This window comes from Phyllostomus hastatus, unplaced genomic scaffold, assembly GCF_019186645.2.
Source record: "Phyllostomus hastatus isolate PE091 unplaced genomic scaffold, TTU_PhHast_1.1 phas_scaffold_755, whole genome shotgun sequence".
Lineage (NCBI taxonomy): Eukaryota > Metazoa > Chordata > Mammalia > Chiroptera > Phyllostomidae > Phyllostomus > Phyllostomus hastatus.
In genome coordinates, this window is record NW_025334039.1 from 10,978,478 (window position 1) to 10,997,581 (window position 19,104).

The 19,104-nt window shown below is 45.6% G+C and overlaps 1 protein-coding gene across 1 annotated transcript; it reads right to left on the reverse strand.

Moving 5' to 3' along the window:
* Nucleotides 1-4,997: 4,997 nt before the first annotated feature.
* AMDHD1 (amidohydrolase domain containing 1) lies at nt 4,998-19,055 on the reverse strand. The gene is made up of 9 exons (XM_045826602.1): nt 18,814-19,055; nt 17,006-17,112; nt 15,669-15,733; nt 13,550-13,827; nt 11,384-11,609; nt 8,736-8,860; nt 7,479-7,572; nt 6,746-6,906; nt 4,998-5,899 (listed from the first exon to the last, which is right to left on the reverse strand). The coding sequence occupies exons 1-9, from the start codon at nt 18,948-18,950 to the stop codon at nt 5,812-5,814; spliced, it is 1,281 nt and encodes a 426-aa protein (XP_045682558.1). The 5' UTR covers nt 18,951-19,055; the 3' UTR covers nt 4,998-5,811.
* Nucleotides 19,056-19,104: the final 49 nt, after the last annotated feature.

The window sequence follows — 19,104 nt, forward strand, 5'->3', positions numbered from 1 at the left end:
ATTGTCTTATGTTGTCACTGCATTCTCAGATTTCTAAAACAAAGTTTAACAACTCTTTAGGGAAAGGCTATTCTAACTGCCGTTAATCAGGTTTCTCAGAGATGTAGCCAATAAATGTTACCAGTGAAAAAGTATCTTTAGAAAATGTGATGGACTTCGTTTTTCTCTCTCTTTCCCACTGAGTAACCGCAAGAGAGTTGGAGGCACTGTACCTACCTCCCCAGCAGGCTTGCCTGGCTTCCCCACCTACCAGAGGGGAAGCCCCAAAATGCCAGGACTTTTTGAGCTTCTGCTGTTCTTGTTGGGCAAAGCGAGTCAAGGTCAATTTGGGAGAGTAGGACTCAAGGGCATGAGCATGCGATTTGGGGGCTGTTACTCTAACGATCTGCCACATACATAAAATTTCATACATACCCCCAAAACTTTGAGAAAAACATACTTTTCATACTACTTTAAACTTGTGTCTTATTTCTGGATCTGGTTGCTGGATTATTATATTTTTGTTAAACCTAATTACCTCATGAACAGTATGATCACTTTGCATTTAGGAGTGATTTCTGTTAAAGTTATGTACTAAATTTAAACACTGACAATATACCAAAAAAACAAACCAAAAGAAAAAGGAGAGAGAGTTAGTGGAGCCTGGCCAGGTGGCTCAGTTGGTGGGAGTGTCATCCATATACCACAGAGCTGCAGGTTCAATTCCCAGTCAGGGTACATGCCGAGGTTGTGGGTTCAATCCCCAGGTGGGGTGCTTGCAGGAAGCAATCAATCAATGTCTCTCACATCTCTCTCTTTCTTTCTTCCCCTCCCTCTAAAATCAATAAATATGTCTTTGGGTGAGGATTAGAAAAAAAGAGTTGGTGGACATTCATTTCAGCTCAGGGCGAAGGCCTGGTTGGTCTCAAGGTATTCCTGTTCTCTTCACTTAGTGATTAGTTAAGAAAGGGCTGAGGTTGCAATTCAGGCCAATGAGACAGAGAAGAGTTTAACTGGAGGTGCTGAGAATCGGTTTTCTCGCTGGAGAACCACAGCAGCCATCCTTTGTCATCCTCCTGCTTGACCTGAATGAGGAGACGGGGAGCAACCATGTCTGCTGATAGCCAGCCCCGCCCAAGGCGGGCAAATGGCCTTCGGGTGATACCAAGAGCAGATGGCAGAGCAGAGGGAAGGAAGGAATCTGTGTCATCAGCATTATTGAACTTCCAGATAAACCAGCTCTGAAGCCTACTCTTCCTGTGAAATTTCCATGGGTAAGCCAATAACCTTCCTAATTCTGTAAGCCAGGTTAGGTCAGGCTCTGATACTTGTAGCTGTTGGCAGTCTACCTGCCAACCGGCCCAGCCGCTGTTTGTGAGGTGCTGCACCAGGGTTGTGGAGCATCAGAACAGCGTGTGGTCCTGTAACCAAAGACTTTCCATCTAGTTGGGGGCATGAAGCGACAATTACTAACCAAGGATGTGTCCTGGAGGAAGGCACAATAACTGCAGTGCCTTTGGGTCATCTGGGGAGGGGGGCTTCCTGGAAGAGGTGATTGAGCCAGGCTTTGAGTAACAGGAGTCAGAGAGAGGATAAAAAGAAGAAATGTAAGTTAAACTTTAATGTCAGCAGGCATTGATGCCAAGAAATCAATTCTATGCCTGGTCAGTTTCTATCACTAAACAGATGTGACCAACATGGTCCCGGCCTTGCCCTCACAGCGTGTATGTAGCCTTGGCAGTGGGCTGGAGGATGAAACAACAGCAGCAACACGTAGCAGTAAGATGGGAAGTTTGGGGAGTGAGTAGAGGCCACATCATTGAGAGCATGAGAATCCATGCAAATGGGACAGCAGGGGAAGTGAAGCTCCACCAGGACAGGCCGCCTCTGAACGCTCACAGGTGTGTGAGTGAGGACTCTGGCTCACCCGGGGGCTCTACCCTCTGGGGGCCTGGTGCCCTGTGCCTGAAGTTGCTTCAGTAGAACCCACTGGAAAAACATGTGCCTTTGTATTTTGGAATAACTTCCCATCAGAAAACTATCTCTCCTCAAGAAGCTGGCATTGCCTTTGTTCTTCTGCTTACTGTTATAAAGACCAAGATGCTCATGCTTTGAGGAGTAGGGGGTAGTCTGGCAAAACTAATTTAAATTTAAATATCACTGTGTTTAACCAGAGTTCTTTTTAAGACAACCAGCTCTTAGTATTGTCTGCCTTTCTTCCACTCTTTAATGTCCATCTTATTGCCCTAAATGGATTGTAAGTTCCCTGAAGGCATGGCCCAGCTTCAAAGCAGAATTTCAGAGCTGGAGGGAATCCACCCTCTGCAGATACAGAAAGAGTTACAGAGGAAATCAAAGCCCAGACATCAAGTCCCCCTGTTGCCTTGCCTGTCTCCCACGGTGTCTGGTAAGCACATCCTCAGCTCAGTGGGGCTGATGTTACCACTGAGGGGGCAAAACTGGTCTGGAGAGGCAAAAAAACCCCCTGACATGTTGATAGGGGCTTAAGACTTGGGAAAATTTAGCTTAAGGTAAATAGTCATAAATCTAGCAAGTAATGTGTATGTTAAGTTTTTGTTTCAGTAACTACAGATAAGGCCCATCCTGGCGCCTAAGAATAAGCAGCTGACCTCCTGGGGCAGTGGCTGGAGATTACCTTGCCTGGAGACATCTGTACCAGGAAGAAGCAAAGGACTACCCTTCCCGCCTTGGAGGCAACTGTTGAAGTTCAAAGGCTTTCGCTGACACCTTGTTTGCCCTCCCCCAACCCCCTTATAAAAGATCTGGCCGGGAAAGAAAGAGTAAGAGGGTTTGTTAGGGTATAAACCCGCCATCTTCTCTGATCACTGGCCATCTGAATAAAGTGCCTATAAAAGACTCAATCACTGTCATTGTTTATTGGATTTGGTAGTGACAGGCAGCCTGAACGCTGGTGTCTTTTCCAGTTACAATGTCACAATGGTTTGTGGTCTTCCAAAGCTCAACCCTACCAGACAAAATCTTATTCCTTAAAAAGAAATTTATTTTTTCCCCTGGGAGAATGGCCCAGTGATTTTAAAAGGTTGAGAGAAAAAATGTTAATCTAGGCCAGTGGGGAGCACAGATTAGAGTGTTCACATCTCACTTTCCAACTGGACAGCTAGCCCCTGAGGGCTCCTCCTGTCTCCACTAAAGGACTTGGTCAAGGTGCCGTGCCAGAGTCCACTCACACAACAAATATTTGAGTGCCTGCTGTGTACACTGAAACCAGATTAATCTTTTTACAACAACACTCTCATCCTGGTTCTAACCTACTCAGAAACATCCAGTGGCTTTCCCTGTCTTTAGTTTTTTAAAGATTTTATTTATGTATTTTTAGAGAGAGGGGAAAGAGGGAAGAAAGAGGGAGAGGAACATCAGCATGCAAGAGAAACATGGATCAGCCGCCTCTCACATGTGCCCCAACCAGGGACCAGGCCCCAGTTAGGGACCAGGCTGCAAACCGGGCATGTGCCTGGACCGGGAATCGAACCTATGACCTTTTGCTTTGCAGGATGATGCACAATCAGTTGAGCCACACCGGTCAGGGCACTTTCCCTGACTTTAAAATGAAGTTCTAACCAGTGAGACTGACATTAAAAGCCCTATGAAAAATGACCTCACCTTGTAGTCTTAGCTCCCACTAAATGCTCTACTCCAGGAAGACTCATCATCTGTCTTCTAAACATTTCATGATATTCCACCTTGGAGCCTTTCCCTCTCATCACTATCCTCCCAGCCTCCTAAGCTGAGGATGGCAACCCCACCCCCACCCCCTCCCACCCATGAAACTGGTTCTTTGGTTTTACTTTAGCACGTGACTCCCCCATGAGCATCATCCTTTGACATTATATTAAGGAACCCAAACACTCTTTCCAACCCATGCAATAATTGCACTCCTAGGTTGGCCTGTGTCATGTATTTTGATGAGTAATTTTTACTATGACGATCTGTGTGTCTGTGCAGCCATTCATTAATTCATTTGTTGATCACCTGCTGTGAACCAGTCCCCCACACTAGATCCTGGGGACATGATGAAGTCCCTGCCCTCTACTAACTCGCAATGCAAATTACAATGGTATAGAAACTGTATTCGAGGTAAGGGAGCATGTGGAGTGGGCCATAACTAGCTCTGACTCCCACCTAGAAGAGAGAGGGACAGCATTCTAGGCAGAGGGGACAGTTCCTCGAGGCCTGAACAGTCCATGCAGGTGGGTGTTTTTGAGGAACGGGGTGGAAGCCGGTTTGGCTGGGGCCTTAGGCTGCAGCACTTCTCAGACTTCAATGGGAACACGGATCAGCTGGGGGCTTCTTAAGGCGCAGACTCTAATTCAGCAGGTTTGGGGTCGGGCTGACATTCGGAGTTTCTAGCAAGCTCCCTTGGGCTGCAAGTTACTATTAGACACTGGCCTGGGAGGACTAAGGTAGTTCCTGGTGGGTATCCTCTTCTGCTTCCCTTCAAAACAGACATAAATATGACTTGTTTTGAGTGAGTGTCTCCTGGAGGCAAATAGGATGTGCTACGCCTTCTTATTCTATAAGGATAAGGATAAACTTCTGTGTGGCTCGGGTTCCAGGGCAGTCCTAATACATAGTGTTGGCCTTTATATCTACCTCATACACCCTGAATTCCTGCCATTGACTAGGTGATCCCACACCCCCTCAAGATGCTTCTGCCAGGCATGTGAGGGGACAGCCAGAGCCCCCATGCTCAGGAAGTGGTGACACAACGTGCCACGTTACCCTCGACATTCTAACGAGGCGTATCTCGACTTGATTTACACTGAACACAGAAAAGCCTCATTGATTCAGCCTCTGTTCACCTGAAACCAGTGAGAATTTGGATTGTTATCATTTACTCTTCCAATCGTTTCTTCATAAATAGGACAACGTTTGATAATACAGTTGTGATCATACAGATGATTAAAACATTTTAAAAGATTTCAGATAAACTCACATGGCTTTCTCAGCTATTTATATATGTAAATAATCATCCACTCTTTACGAGTAATTCCGTAATTTGTTTATTTGCAGAAAAGCTCTCCCAGACCAGGCCGCTGTGCTACCTCCCGGGTGGTAAGGAAACCACAGCAGCAGTGACAGCGAACACTTATTGAGAGTCATACATGTTCTCTGTACATCTGTAATGTGAAGTATCAAAAGCTTAAAAACAATTTTAAAAGTGACATTATTGGATTTGGTCAAAATGCACTCACTACAGGAAGTCTTGAACTGTGCTGGGAAGTCTGTTTCGAGCTAGGGTGGAAAAGAAATTGGAAATGGAAGGACCCTGGAGCATTCAAAAAGCACCTAGACAGACAGACTGGGTGCGGGAGGGAAGAGCTATTTGCTCGTCATAGAAGCCTACATTTCAGCCGAAGCTGGGCCATGCCATTGGGTTTCCCTCCACCCCCAACTTTCACTAAATATTGTTGAGCCGAAATTCGAAAAGCGGAAACAAAATGGGAATTTCAAGCCACATCTACCTAATTGTCAATCGATTCCTACCCACAAATGTGTTCTTTTAATAATTCATCATCTTAACCCTCACAATATTGATGACAAATCTTTGTGAAATAATTTAATGTTTTGAGATGATCATCATGATTGGTTTACCTGTTTCTGCATCCAGATGCATATCAAATGGTAATAAATGAATCCCTTGGGTTTCATGAATGGATTAACAAAACAATAAAATACATTTGGTTTTAAGTGACATCATTTTGGTAAACTACTAAGGTAATTTGTATTTTAATATAACTGTATTGATGTATTTTATGCAATTGAAGAGTCTTCTCTTCCCTTTAAGATCTGTCACTTTTTATAGATGACTTTTCCTTTAGCTATAACATATTCAATTAATTCATTGTGGCCTCCAAACTGGTAAATCAAATGCTCCCACCTAGAAAGAAATCAAACATTGCTTCATTACAAGTCAAAAATTTATCACTGTCATTAAATGCTAGTTTAAAAACACATGTTCTAAAAATTTCTTTATACCTAGTCATTGATATTTGGGCTTTTAAAAAAATAGCATATTACTCAGTAGCCTATGATAACTCAAATAACGTTTAATCATATCATTTAAGTAGTTGATCCAAAAACATTTGATTTAACTAAGTAACGCACAAATGGTAACACCAGTACTATTTTCAGTATACAGAATGGTTTGTGGGCACAGAGAGGAGAAGTACAGAGCTGTTCACTTCAGTCGAACGTGAGGCCCCAGAGCTGTGATAGGCTCACTAGAGTCAGGGAATGAAGATTTAGAAGAACACGACTCAAACTGTCACATGGGAGACCCAGAAGGCAGCAGGCTCTGGGCAATGAGAAACCAGGACAGGAACACTGAAGCAAGGATTTGGGGTCCCCTAGGAATAAGAAGTTGGAGCAGTAATGAATCCGAACCAGGGTGACAAGCTGAAGTTGAGACATATGTGGCCCAGCATGGCCACAAGGTCAGAAGCCAAGCAGAAAAACAAAACCCCATGCCAGAGGGCACGGTGAGTCCAGAGTCCACGTAGACAGGGCAGAAGCCTGGAGCTCTATGGGAGATGGGAGATGGATGGAGAGACCGGAAACTTGGTGTACCCTGTAGTTTAGGACCTGTGGGGGGACTTCATTATAAAAGGGTGAAGATGGAGGGGACAGGGGACAGAGCCTGACACTAGTAATTAGTGGAAAGCGGATTTAAGCAGGCGTATACACTGCAATGGGCATAAAATAGGTTAGCTGGGAGAACACTCGCCTGGATGCATTGATGATGATGAGATCTCCCTGTTTGCCAACTTCCAAAGATCCGTGAGTGTGAGATTTCCCCAGCGCATACGCGGCGTTGATGGTGGCAGCGGCCAAGGCCTCCGGCATGGACATTCTCATGTTTACGCAGGCCAGGTGCATGACCGTTGGCTGAGGCGGGGAGAGCAGAGTGTTGGAGGGAAGCAACGAAATGCAGCTGCTGTGTGGGACATCTCTCAACACAGCACAGCACACAATGGTGATCACAGGTGTGGGTGGACAGGGCTGGATTGGTATGGGAAAACTTGAACTTACACATGAAGGTTCTTTATGCCTTAGAAAAGATTCCTTTATTATAGAGATTGCCTCACGTGTATTTAATATTTATTTATAGCTTTTCAAGACCACTTACTGTATAAAATGAAACTCCCCTTCATGCTTACTTACTAAAACTTCCTTGAGCTTATCCTCTTCTTCCAGAGGGGAAATGGGTTATTGTAAAACCACAATGCAGACTAAGTCAGGAAACAATTTGAATAGGACCTTTTCTCCTTTCTCTATGCCTGGAGGCCTTCACGTGTGCAGAAAAATTCACGTACGCTACTGTCTATGTCTTTGTTTCTTGTTTCATGGGAAAATATTTTTTGATGTTTGATACATTTGAACAGAAATATTTTTAAATTATGTATATGCTTGGTGGGAGTTCAATACTCTGTTCAGAAAGGCATATTAAAAATAATTACCATCGAAAAGCAATAGGCATTGGGGTTGAAGTCACTGCCCAAAGCAACTATTACTCCTTCATCCAACATCTTCCTGGCCCGAGGTTGCTTCAGTCTGAGGGAGGGAAAAAACATGGTCAGCACCCAGCATCGGAGCTGTTGTAGAACAGATGTGCAGAGCGGAAGAAGACTTAAGATACCCAACCCCTTTGTCAAACAGAAACCCAAAGTGAAGTGATGGGCTATTGACTGATATTTCCTGGCTGAGGTCTACATTAATGTATGTGTATACAATAGTATGTTTCAGGAGAGCACTGAAATAGTTCTTTCTTTTCCCTTGTAACAGTTACTCAAAACCTTGTTTTTCAATCCCTAAGGCAGAGTGTTTCAACCTTGACGCAATTCATTTCTTGGGCTCGATAATTCTTTGTTCTGGGGGGTTATTCTGTACCCTGTAGGATGTTTAGCAGCATCCCTGGCATCTGTCCACTCGTTGTCAGTAGCATCACTTAGTTGTGAGCAACAAAAATGTCTCCAGACATTGGTTAATGTCCCCTGAGGGGCAACATCACCACTGCCCTAAGGCCGCACCTGCAGGATCACCCCCATGGAGACCGTGTGTCCCAACCACACAGAAAGCACCGGCCTCCCTGCCCAGGGACTCGGTGGCTGTCATGCGAATGGAATGATGAAAAGAGTCAGATCTCAGGTCTCCGATTTGGTGGGATTAGAGTAATGGCAACCATATGAGATGTACTAAGTGTATAAAATCCATGGAGAGAATAGAGCAAAATTCTTGGGGAGATTTTACAAAATATATATTTTCTCTCACCCTCAGTGTTTGTGAGGATTCTGGTCCATAATTATGACACCCACACTCCTCAGAACACAGCTCATGCAGATTCTGAGTACTGCTAATATCCCTACTATCTCATGCATGGTTTTTAAAGTATAAAACCTACTGCATCTTTTCTCATTTATAAAGGTACTGCATACTGATTTTTCTTTAACTTAGAAAACCCAAAAAGTAGTAAAAAGGAAAATGAGCCGCCCTCCCCAGTAATTCCACCACTCAGTCAGTTTAGTTCTGGGCTTGGTCCTCGGGATAATTCATTTCTGAACATCGTTCCAGAACTGGCTTCTTCCATGAGCTACATTTTCTTCATCTGCATTTTTAAGGGATGTGTAAAGACAATGAAATAATAGCTGGGCATCTTGCAAGGCTATGTCTGCACAACTTTTCTTTCAGCTCTTGTGCGGGGGTGAGGAGGACCTCACCGTAGCATGTAGGCTGTGGTGGGCAGAAGGACAGCAGAGCACCTGGCCGTGGCCATGGCGGCGATGCCTTCGTCACTGGCTTCTTCCAGGTGACTGATGGCCCGGGCTCCCAGTTCAGCTCCGAGCTAAGCAGAATGAGCAAAGAGGAAAAGATTTAACCAACAGCAACAAGAAATTGATAAAGTGCCATCAAACTATTTTTCCTGCAAACATAAACAGCATTCTATTATTAAAATTTCTTGCCAACTACCTTTAGTAAGCACAAGCTCCAAAATAGATAAAGGGTTTGTGATCAACATTCATTTGAAAATTTTTCTAGAGTGCTACTTCAAAAACTATTCTTAGACAGAAATGCTTACTGACAGTATTCATATATTTGTTTTAAAAATATATATATATATGAATGAATCTGCCCTGGCTTGTGTGGCTCAGTGGATTGAATTGAGTGCTGGCCTACAAACCCAAAGGTCACCAGTTCGATTCCCAGTCTAGGGCACGTGACTGGGTTCTGGGCCAGGTCCCCAGTTGGGGGTGTGTGAGAGGCAACCACACATTGATATTTCTCTTCCTCTCATTCTCCCTCCCTTCCCCCCTCTCTAAAAGTAAATAAATAAAATCTTTAAAAAATTATGAATCTTATGAATCAGAATAAAATGTTGGGTAATATTGGTAATAAAATCTATTATAGCATCATAAAATCACAATATAAAGGTATTTTGGAATGCCATTGCTCTCAGTGAAAACAGATCAGTTAAGAAAACAAACTTTTAAAATGTGGGATCAAGTATATAATTAGAGAATACTAGTTGAGCTTGATTCCTCTCCAGATGAAAAGTTTAGGCTAGATTGTTCGGAGAAAACCAAGAAGAGGCGATGCTATGCTGAAAACGGAACCATGCACTACGGTGGCTTTCTTCTCTTGCCAGTTTTACACACACACACTATGCCCCAGGAGGGAAGGTGGTATGTTTAACACATTCCAAGGAAAGGAGAGTGGACACTATTTGACACTACACTGCGGCCCAGGCCCGGGAGTCTGCGGTCCCCCCACACACCAGGGCAGGAAGAGCTGGCCCCCAGCAGCAGCCAGCTCAGGTCCGGCAGCATTTTGGACCACAGGACAGACAGACTGTGCTCCCTCAGAGGGGCTCCTTTCTGACTTTGGAATTACCCTCACTTTTCCAAACTTGATTTGCTCACCCTGGGTATTGATTAATTGATGGAAACCTCTATTGAGTTCATTTGCCAGTCACTCTCTACAACCGAAAGTGTCTTCTTGACCACCCGGCTCACATTCATGTAACAAATGTCCAACAACTATTTACTTAGGAAAGGCCATCGGTATGCTGGGCGCCGGACTGTGTGAGAGAGCGGTGGTGCGGCAGAGGCGGGTTTAGCACAGTGGGAAGAGCACAGGGAGAGCTACAACCCACTGCTGGAGAGGTCTGCGAAGGACCCCAGAGAAGCCGTGGCTAAGATGAGATGTGGAAGGGAGTTAGAATTAGCAAGACAAGAGGGGAGTTCAGGTTAGAGAAACAATGTGTGAAGAGGCATGGGGTATTCAGTGTACTGAAAGTAGTTTATTGTGGCTGGTTCATGGTAGAGAGGGTGAAGGAGGTAAAAAAAAAAGGGGGAGGAGAGACAAAGGAGGAGAGAGAGGTAAACAAGGGCTGGATCCTGGCAAGCAGGGAGTTTGGAATTCACCCTGTGAGCAGTGGTGAGCCGTTAGGTAGTTTTAAGCCATGGAGAGGAGGGGAAGAAGAACTAAGGGGATGGATTAAAGAAACAGATTAAAGCGGAAGCAAGCCTGGAGGCAAGAACAGTAGTTACAGGAATCCCCCGTGGGTGGGCCTAGGCAGTGGGCTGAGGAGAGATGAATCTAGAGAGATTCAGGAGGAACTGGCAGGACTGGCTGCCTGGTTGAAATGTGGTTAGGTGAAGGGGAGGGTGGAGTCAAATGACATCTGGGTTTTGACTTAGACAATAGGTAATGTTGTCATTCACTGGGGCGGGAAACACAGCACACGGTTTGGAAGTGATAGTAAGAGGTGAAGTAGGATGCGTGGAGCTTCAGGCACAGGTGGGGCATCTACATCTGTATTAATGCCCCAAAGGCAGTTTTCATTTAGCCCCTCACCCCCACACAAGAGCTGTCTGCATTCACTGATGAATTCTCAGTGCCTGGCACACGCTGCACACTCAAATGTTTGCCGACAACATGAATACGCGACTCTGGGCAAGACATACAGATTTGAAAATCATGCCGTGGCCCTTAATGGGGGGCTTCACCAAAATTCATCTGGATGGCGCCACAGAAAGCCCCGAGAGGCTGCATGTGAAATTAGTAGACTCTGCTGGTATGACTTTCTGTACCAACCCAAATAGGCTGTGAACTTAGTAAAAGAGATCCTGGAGGTACATTTTTCCACTAACACTTCCAGCAGGTGTTAAGAAAAGTAAATGACCAGCAAAAAGTAAATTTCTAACAGAAGCCGGGGATTCCAAGGCTCAACCAGTGCATTCTGCACACTGTTCAGGCAAATATCCCCACATCTTTTTAAAAGGCCGCTCCTGTCTTTGAACAAACCAGGTAGGTTTTCTATAACATGGGTGTCGTTGACAGAGGAGAAGCAAAAGGGCGACTGTACCTCCGCAGCCTTCATTGGGTGCAGTTCATCCCCGTGGAAGTTGATCTGTAACCCTATATCTTTTCCGCCTTGAAGGATCCTTCTGGTAGAATCAAGGTCAAAGACACCCTTCTCACAGAACACATCTATATTGTCAACGTGAATTTGCCCATTTCTGCTAAGTTCCTTCAGCTTTGGGAGGTGGTTATTGATGATGTCATCAGCAGCTTCTGTAGCAGTTTTTCCTCTGAGGAAAGAAAGGAAGATTTCTATGAGTGAAATTTTAAAAAAATGCAGATAGGCTTATTTGGTCTTTGGAGAACCTGAGAAACTGTAGGTAAATGACCTCAAGCCTCAGACAGGCAAAGAAAGAATCATAGCTCAGAAAGAATCAAAGCTACAACAGAGGACTCAAAAATGTGACCTGCCCACATAGCAGAGGTATCAACAAGACTTCTGTGTGCGCCAACCCTGTACACAGAGGCTCAAATCCTCATCCATTCAGGTGCACCAGTGCTGCCTTTGGGAATTCCAGCAAGGGCCATCTGGTGGAAAAAATGGATCTACTTGTCAAGGGCACTTGGAGGGCATCATGGATGCTTCCCTGACAACCCAACTGCAGGCCTCTTCCCTAGCCTCGAGCTATCAGCTGGCCCTGAAATTCTCACTGAGATCCTGGGGGTAGTTATATATTGGGAAGGGTTGGGCTTTATGAGGTCAAATATACACAGAGCTTGACCACTCGCTGGCTACTAACTTTCAGACACGTTGTTTAGGTGTCATTTGCCATGCTCTGAGCCTCGGGCTTTATCATTGGGGATCAAGATGCAGGACTCAGAGGCTCGTTGGCAGATGGAGAAATTTTCTGTAAAACTCTAGCCCTGTGTTTGGCACATAGAAGACTCTCATTCAATGCAAACCCTTTGGGTGGGGAGACAGAGATGGACCATGAGGAGACAGGCACTTACGTATAATTCTTAAGACAATTGTATAGAATAGGATGTTAGGTAGCTCTTTTACAGATGGATAATTCATGTTCAAAAACGTTGAGATGTCCTCAAAATCACCCAGCTGGAAGCAGCTAAGCTGGGTTCAGGCCCCAGTCTGCTACCACTCCAAAGCCTGAGTCTTTTCTATCATGTCACACTGTCCTTCCTACTGAAGAAACCAGATGGTCAGACCCCTTTTTGTCATTTGGGGGAAAAAAATCTGTTTTCTATAGACCAGCTCTCCCAAACATCTGAGGGCAATTTCAAACTTTAATAATTTCAGATGTATAAATGCTAAAAACATTCAATAAACACCATTGGAAATATTAAGTATTTATGTTTCTTTTCCACTTAATTCACTTTGTGAATTTTTGATAATAAAAGTTAATGTTCAATTTCTAGTTCCTCTGAAGATGGTAAACACAAAATTACCATTATAATTTTCTTTTTAAACTTCACAAAATGAAATACCTTTATAAAATATAGAGATCCTTTTTTGAATAATTTGTGTAAGGCTATAACAATTCTATATCTAAGCTGTGAAAACTTAAAACCGCACGGACACTGTGGGGAATCCCTATGGATTCTGAAGTCCTGGTTTCCTTTTGGATCTCTTAGTTCCGGAACTCCGGGCCTTCGGGCCTAGAAATTCGAGGACCGGGGAGAGGCAGATGAGAGACAGCCATTCTCTGCAGTAAAGCCACATAGATAATGGGGGGAGCTGAAAACCAGTAACAACAATAACATGAAAATGTTTGCCGATAAACAAGCAACCATGAACAAAAATAAAAACTTCCGAGTCACTCCAAGATTGCACATTTCTCCTACCGGGTGTTACTCTTAATCTCTAAAGTGCTTTTATGCTGTCACGGGAAACTACTTAGATTGATAGCTGTCATTTTCAAGGATCTACGAGGGACATGTCTCTTTGTTAACCGAAGGAGTTTTGAGCATCTTCTCTCCCTTCATCACTAAGGGACTAGCAAAGTGACAGGTCTAGTGGAGGTGACCTTCCTAAAGCCACTTGTGTGAGATGACTGCCCCTTAGAATCCGAACACATTTCCAAAGGCTTCTACTGGTGTCTCTGACAGAACTAAAGTGCTGAACCGTGGCGCGGGGTCGGTGTGGGGTGTGGGGGTGGAGAAAGCAGCCCCCTCTATGCCGTAGTTAAACCGGGTGCCCATAGCCAGAGGTTACTTTGGCACTGAGTGAGCCCCGCAGTAAGTGGCCGAGATGCCGAGGTCCATCTGCTGCCGGGCGCGCTCAATCACGCGAAGCATCTTGAGCTCGGTCTCCAGGTTGAGGCCGTATCCGCTCTTGCACTCCACCAGCGTGGTCCCCGCCCGCATCATGCACTGCAGCCTCTGCTGGAAGGAGCCGAACAGCTCCTCCTCCGAGGCTTGGCGTGTGCGCTCCACCGTGAAGTTGATCCCTCCTCCAGCCCGGTGGATGTCCATGTATGTGGCCCCTGCCAACTGAACACACAGCTCATCGTTAGGGCAAACAAATGCAGGGAGGTTGCAGGCAGGTCTCCAGAACCTACTTGCTGGGGTGATATTCAACATGACTCACAACCAATAAGCCATGGCACCAGCCAATCAGAAAGGGGTGGGGGGTTAGCCGTGTTGTCTCAGGACAGTGCTGGGGTGGCAGAGATGGGAGACATGGTGGAGACTTCTGGTCTCAGGGCAGCGGCAATTTACCACCCAGTACGGAAGGATTTCAGTATTTTAACAACCCAATCCACCCCAGTGTGTACCAGTTAAGTCTCCACCTATTAAAAAACGAAGACAAACAAACAAAAAACAAAGCTTAGCTGCTCCAGGGAACCCCACTGCAGTCATTCAAACCTCCACCAACAACACCCAGTCGTGTTTCCTCTCCTTGGTATGAGGCCACAAGCGTTTGGGGCCTGACATCTGGCTCAAGCAAAGGAAGAGGCCCTTTGTGGGATCCCAGTGGGCTCTGTTACTCTGGGCAGCAGAAAGTGTGGTGCAAACACAATATGCCTGTGGGGGGTGGGGGTGTCTCCTCCCAGGAGTTTTTATCTGGGTTCTGCCAGGTGAGCTAGTGAGCTCGGTGGACACCCCTCCCTCTACGGACCTCCCTTTCTGTGTGTGCACAGTGAGAGAACTGGGCTGCCAATCTCTAAGGTCGCTTCTTAACTCTGAAATTCTGTGATTTAATAAAGAAGTCTTCAAAGCAGCTCCAGTGTGTTGAGGAACGTACACGATATCTGAAGAAACGTTTCCTTTTTCTGAAATAATGCAATTTAGCTGTTAGGATGCATATATTTTTTAGGAACAATGTGAAGAAAAGGTGTGGAGGAAACCAGGTGCATATTACTGAATGAAAGGAGCCAATCTGGAAAGGGTACACGCCAGATGATTCCAACTATGTGGAGGTCGGGGAAAAAGCAAAACTGTGGAGACAGTGAAAAGATCAGTGGTTGCTAGGGGTTGGGGGAAGAGAGGGGTGAACAGGCAGAGCACAGAGGATCTCTAGGATCTCTAGGGCAGTGAAACTACTCTGTGTGAGCCTACAGTGGTGGGTTCATGTCATCATACATTTGTTAATAGTGCATCAACGTAGGTTCATCCAGTGTAACACATGTACCAGTCTGCTGGAGGATGCTGACAATGTGGAAGGCTGGGGTGGAGGATGGTGTGTGGGAAATCCTTGCAGCTTTAGCTCAGCTTTGCTGGCAACTTAAAACTGCTCTAAAAAAATAAAATCTACTAAAAACAAACAATGTAAAATGGCTCCAACCAGGGATCTGAGGGTTGACTACAGCTAATTAATTACCAACAGACTTTTTTTTTATGTTTCTTAACAAATCTCGGGGTTTTTTCTGGAAAAAAGTGAGAACAACATAAGACATTTTATTTTTGTTATTAGTAATATATTTCTCCTAGTTTGACCTTAATGGATAGTAATTTTCAAGCTGCTCCCTGGAGCCTTTTCAGACACTGCTAGGACTGGTGGGATGGAAAGGGGGGAAGGAAAAGAGAGGAGAAATTAGGTAGCAAGGCAACTCAGCTGTGTCAAAATGAAGATTCTACAGCTAAAATTTTTGAAAACTTTCCTGTTTAAAATGATTGCTAGCCCTGTGCATAGTATAAAGATCTGAGGCAGTTATAAACTAGTTAAGTTTTATTGTAATTTTTCTGCCATAGTCCAGGCTGGTAAAAATATCTACTAAGAAGACATGTAGGCACACATTGCAAAGCCTGACAGTCTACAGACTCCTTAGAAAAAGATTTGTCTATGTTGTCTATGCCTCCTTTTGATTCACCACATCATTCACCATAGTTACCTTCATTGCGAACTCGTGGACTCTTTCACCAGCCCATACTGGATGTGTGTGTGCATCCACCAAACCTGTAATCAAGAAATCAAATCACTTTTAAAGTTAAGAAAGAGAAAGCCCCAGCTGGCAGGTGACAACACCGTCCTGCTCCTTGGGAAGCACAATGTGGTCAGCCACCTCGGGGTGGGGGGCGGCGTCGGCAGAGAAGCAAGAATCTGTCTCTGTTTCCCTCACATAGAGGACACAAGCGGTACCTCTGAGTAGTTGTTCTCGAAGGCTCTGATAGAGGAGGGTAACTCAAAATTATGAAAATATTCCTTTAAAAATACAGCTCTTTTTGCCCTCAAGCCCATGCTCACCATAAACAGGATGTCAAATCTACTAATTGAGCAAAGAACCAAGGACTATGTCACCAAGGAATAATCTGGGTGTGAAAACAGACTCATTCAATCCCTACTCTCAACCTTGGAAAAATATGAAATCAGGAAGATGAATCTTTCTTCAAAAAAGAAATGTATTTTATATATTTATATAGAAAGAGAAACTATAAAGCAATCACTTGGAACATTTGTTTACCCTGGTACGGTTCAGAAAAGTGTGTCTTTCCAAGACATTCAAAACACCTAAGAGATGAAATGGCTTATGAGTGGGTTCTGACCTGGAGTAAAATCAAAAGTCCCTGTTCAAATGGCTTTCCAGTATAGTCTGGTTTCTCCCAGGGTTCCACCCTGACCTTATCTTCTATCTCCCAAGAGCCAGAAGGTAGAAGCTCTGTCAGATACACACAGTACACTCTTTAAATGCACAAATCTTAGCCTCTGGGTTTACATAGGACTCAAAATTTGTGAAACCTGTTTTAGATCATGACATGAAGCCATAAAACATAGACCCTGTAGGAGATGATGGCCCACAAACTGATTCTGTCGTCAGTCACTAAAGATACAAACGAACTTCAGCTACAGAAATCTCTAAGGATTTTTTTTTCCCATCTAGAGATGGGTCCTTTGTTTCACACTCTCTACTAATTTAAAGTATATTCTGGTAAAGATAGCAGTTTTCCCTCTTTGCCTTCCCATCCTGCCATCCTGCCACAATGCATTAATACAATTCTTCTGATGGTTTTGAACCTAAATACAACACAGCTGGTCTGTCTTCACTAGGAGAGTGGGAAGAAGTAGAACTGATGGGTGGGTTTGAGTCTCAGCTTGCAGTGTACCTGGTCAGCAGTCCCAGGTGAGATACTTCGCCCCTGAACTGCAGTGTTCTAATCTAAACAAGCTACTATTCTTCCTCTTGGCATCCTTAAAACTGCATTCAGGGTTTCACTGAAAAGAAGTGAATACCTGGCAAGATGCATTTCCCAGAACAATCAATTCTTTCTTCAAACGTTTCTTCAGAAAACTGTTTTTGAATAACATCAGCAGGACCGATGGCTTTTATAAACCCATCCCTGAAGAAAAATCAACAAATAATTAGTGAAGTTTGGGGAAATATTGTGAGAAATCTGACCAATGATTTAAAATAAGTTATCAATGTCTCAACATTTATTGTATTTCCTTTTTGGAGTTGTGTCTTGAGAAAATCGCCTCCAGCCACCGGTCAGGCAAAAAGTCCAATAGAACCTAACAGAGAATGCCAACTGCTCTCTGATGCCCATGTTTCCTTTTCCCACAGCGCCGGATTCCTGAGCTTCACCAGGACACATAAAGGGCCACCCAGAATAAAATTTCGTTTCCCAGTCTCTCATCAGCCTGCCGCAGCCACGTGACTAGGTTTCAGCCAGTGGGATCGTTCTCTCTTCCGCTGTCCTACTGGCTGGGAGACAGATGCCGGGAGAGCCGGAACAGCCACGTGGGGTGACGGAGTGACTGGAGAAGAAGGGGTGTGCGCAACAGGGCGAGACCGTGGGGGGCCCGAATCCTCAAGAAGTCTTATTTTGTGCAATTCCGTTAACTGACTTTAACAGCCTTTTGACAGTAGCACTGGAGATGTTTCTATCCTTTTGTCCATGAGAAACACACACATTCCCTAAAAGCTGGACTCCAGCCCTACCCTAAGCAGCCTCAGCTTTGGGTGAGAAGGACCGCTCTTGCACAACCGTCCCGCCACGTCGCTCTCCCCTTTGGCATCCGACCCCATCCCCGCCCCAGGCGCGCCCTCCCAAACTGGCTGTTCCGTTATGTGCTTCTAGCAGGAAACACAGAAAGTTTAATAAAAACAATTGGACATGCCCCCGTTCTCTGGTGGCTGAACCTTCATATCTTATAACCACAAACCATCACCATCCAGGGCGTTCAACCTTTTGGCAAATCTGGGCCACACTGGAAGAGTCTTGGGCCACACAGTAAATACACAAACACTAATGAAAACTGATAAGCAAAAAAAAGTTTTTAAGTATTTATGATTTTTTGATGGACCGCATTCACAGACATCCTGGGCTGCAGGTTGGACACCCCGACTGCCGTGGTTCTCAAGCTTTAGTGTACAGAGAAGGGGTTGGGAGAGGTATTTAAAAAAATTCAGATCTCAGCCCTGCCTGGCGTAGCGCGCGGTGGATTGAGCAAGGGCTGCGAACCAAAGTATCGCAGGTTCGATTCCCAGTCAGGGAACATACCTGGGTTGCAGGCCATGACCCCCAGCAACTACACATTGATGTTTCTCTCCCTCTCTCTCTCTTCCTTCCCTCTCTAAAAATAAATAAAATCTTAAAAAAAATTCAGGTCTCAGAACTCCACCCAGAGATGCTGATTCAAAAGATCTGGGGATGGAGGGGGGGGGGGCAGTGGGCCGGTGGGTGGTCTTAAATCTGTGCAAAAAAAAAAAATCTCAGGCCATCGGACGGACGCAGGTGGTCTCTTGGCTACACTTCAGGAATCACTGAAAGGAACCCTGACCCCTTCTGCTTGTCGGACAACGAAATTTTGTCGGCAGAGGTGGGATCCCGATGCGTCCCGGTGCCATGTGCAGCTGCAGTGCGTTTTTCCACGGAAGGACAACCTGAAGCCGTCAAACACGTCGGCAACAGGTTCTTAAAGGCTGCCCTGCCAACGTCTCCCTGGGCTCGGGGAAGCTTTCACCCGGTTTCCCTCCACAGCGCACAAGTTGGAGAAAAAGCGCCAAGCAGGGACTTGTCCACGCCGCCGCCACTTACGTGCCCACCACCAGGCTGGCGTCCTCCAGCACCGCCAGGCTGCGCAGCGCGTCCCGCACCAGGAAGCGCTCCCCGCGGGCGCACACCAGCACCACTTGCCGCGCGTTCTCCAGCAGGAGGCGGTGGTCGCCCGCCATGTCGCCTCGCGCCGCGGGTCGCGAGGCTGTCGCAGAGCTGAGGCCGTGGGAGGGACCGCAGAGAGTGCAGGTCCGCAGGCGGTGCCGCCCGGGGCCGGGAGGGTGGAGCAGGGGCGGCCTTTGCAAACCCGCGAGAAAAGCGCGCCTCCCCTCC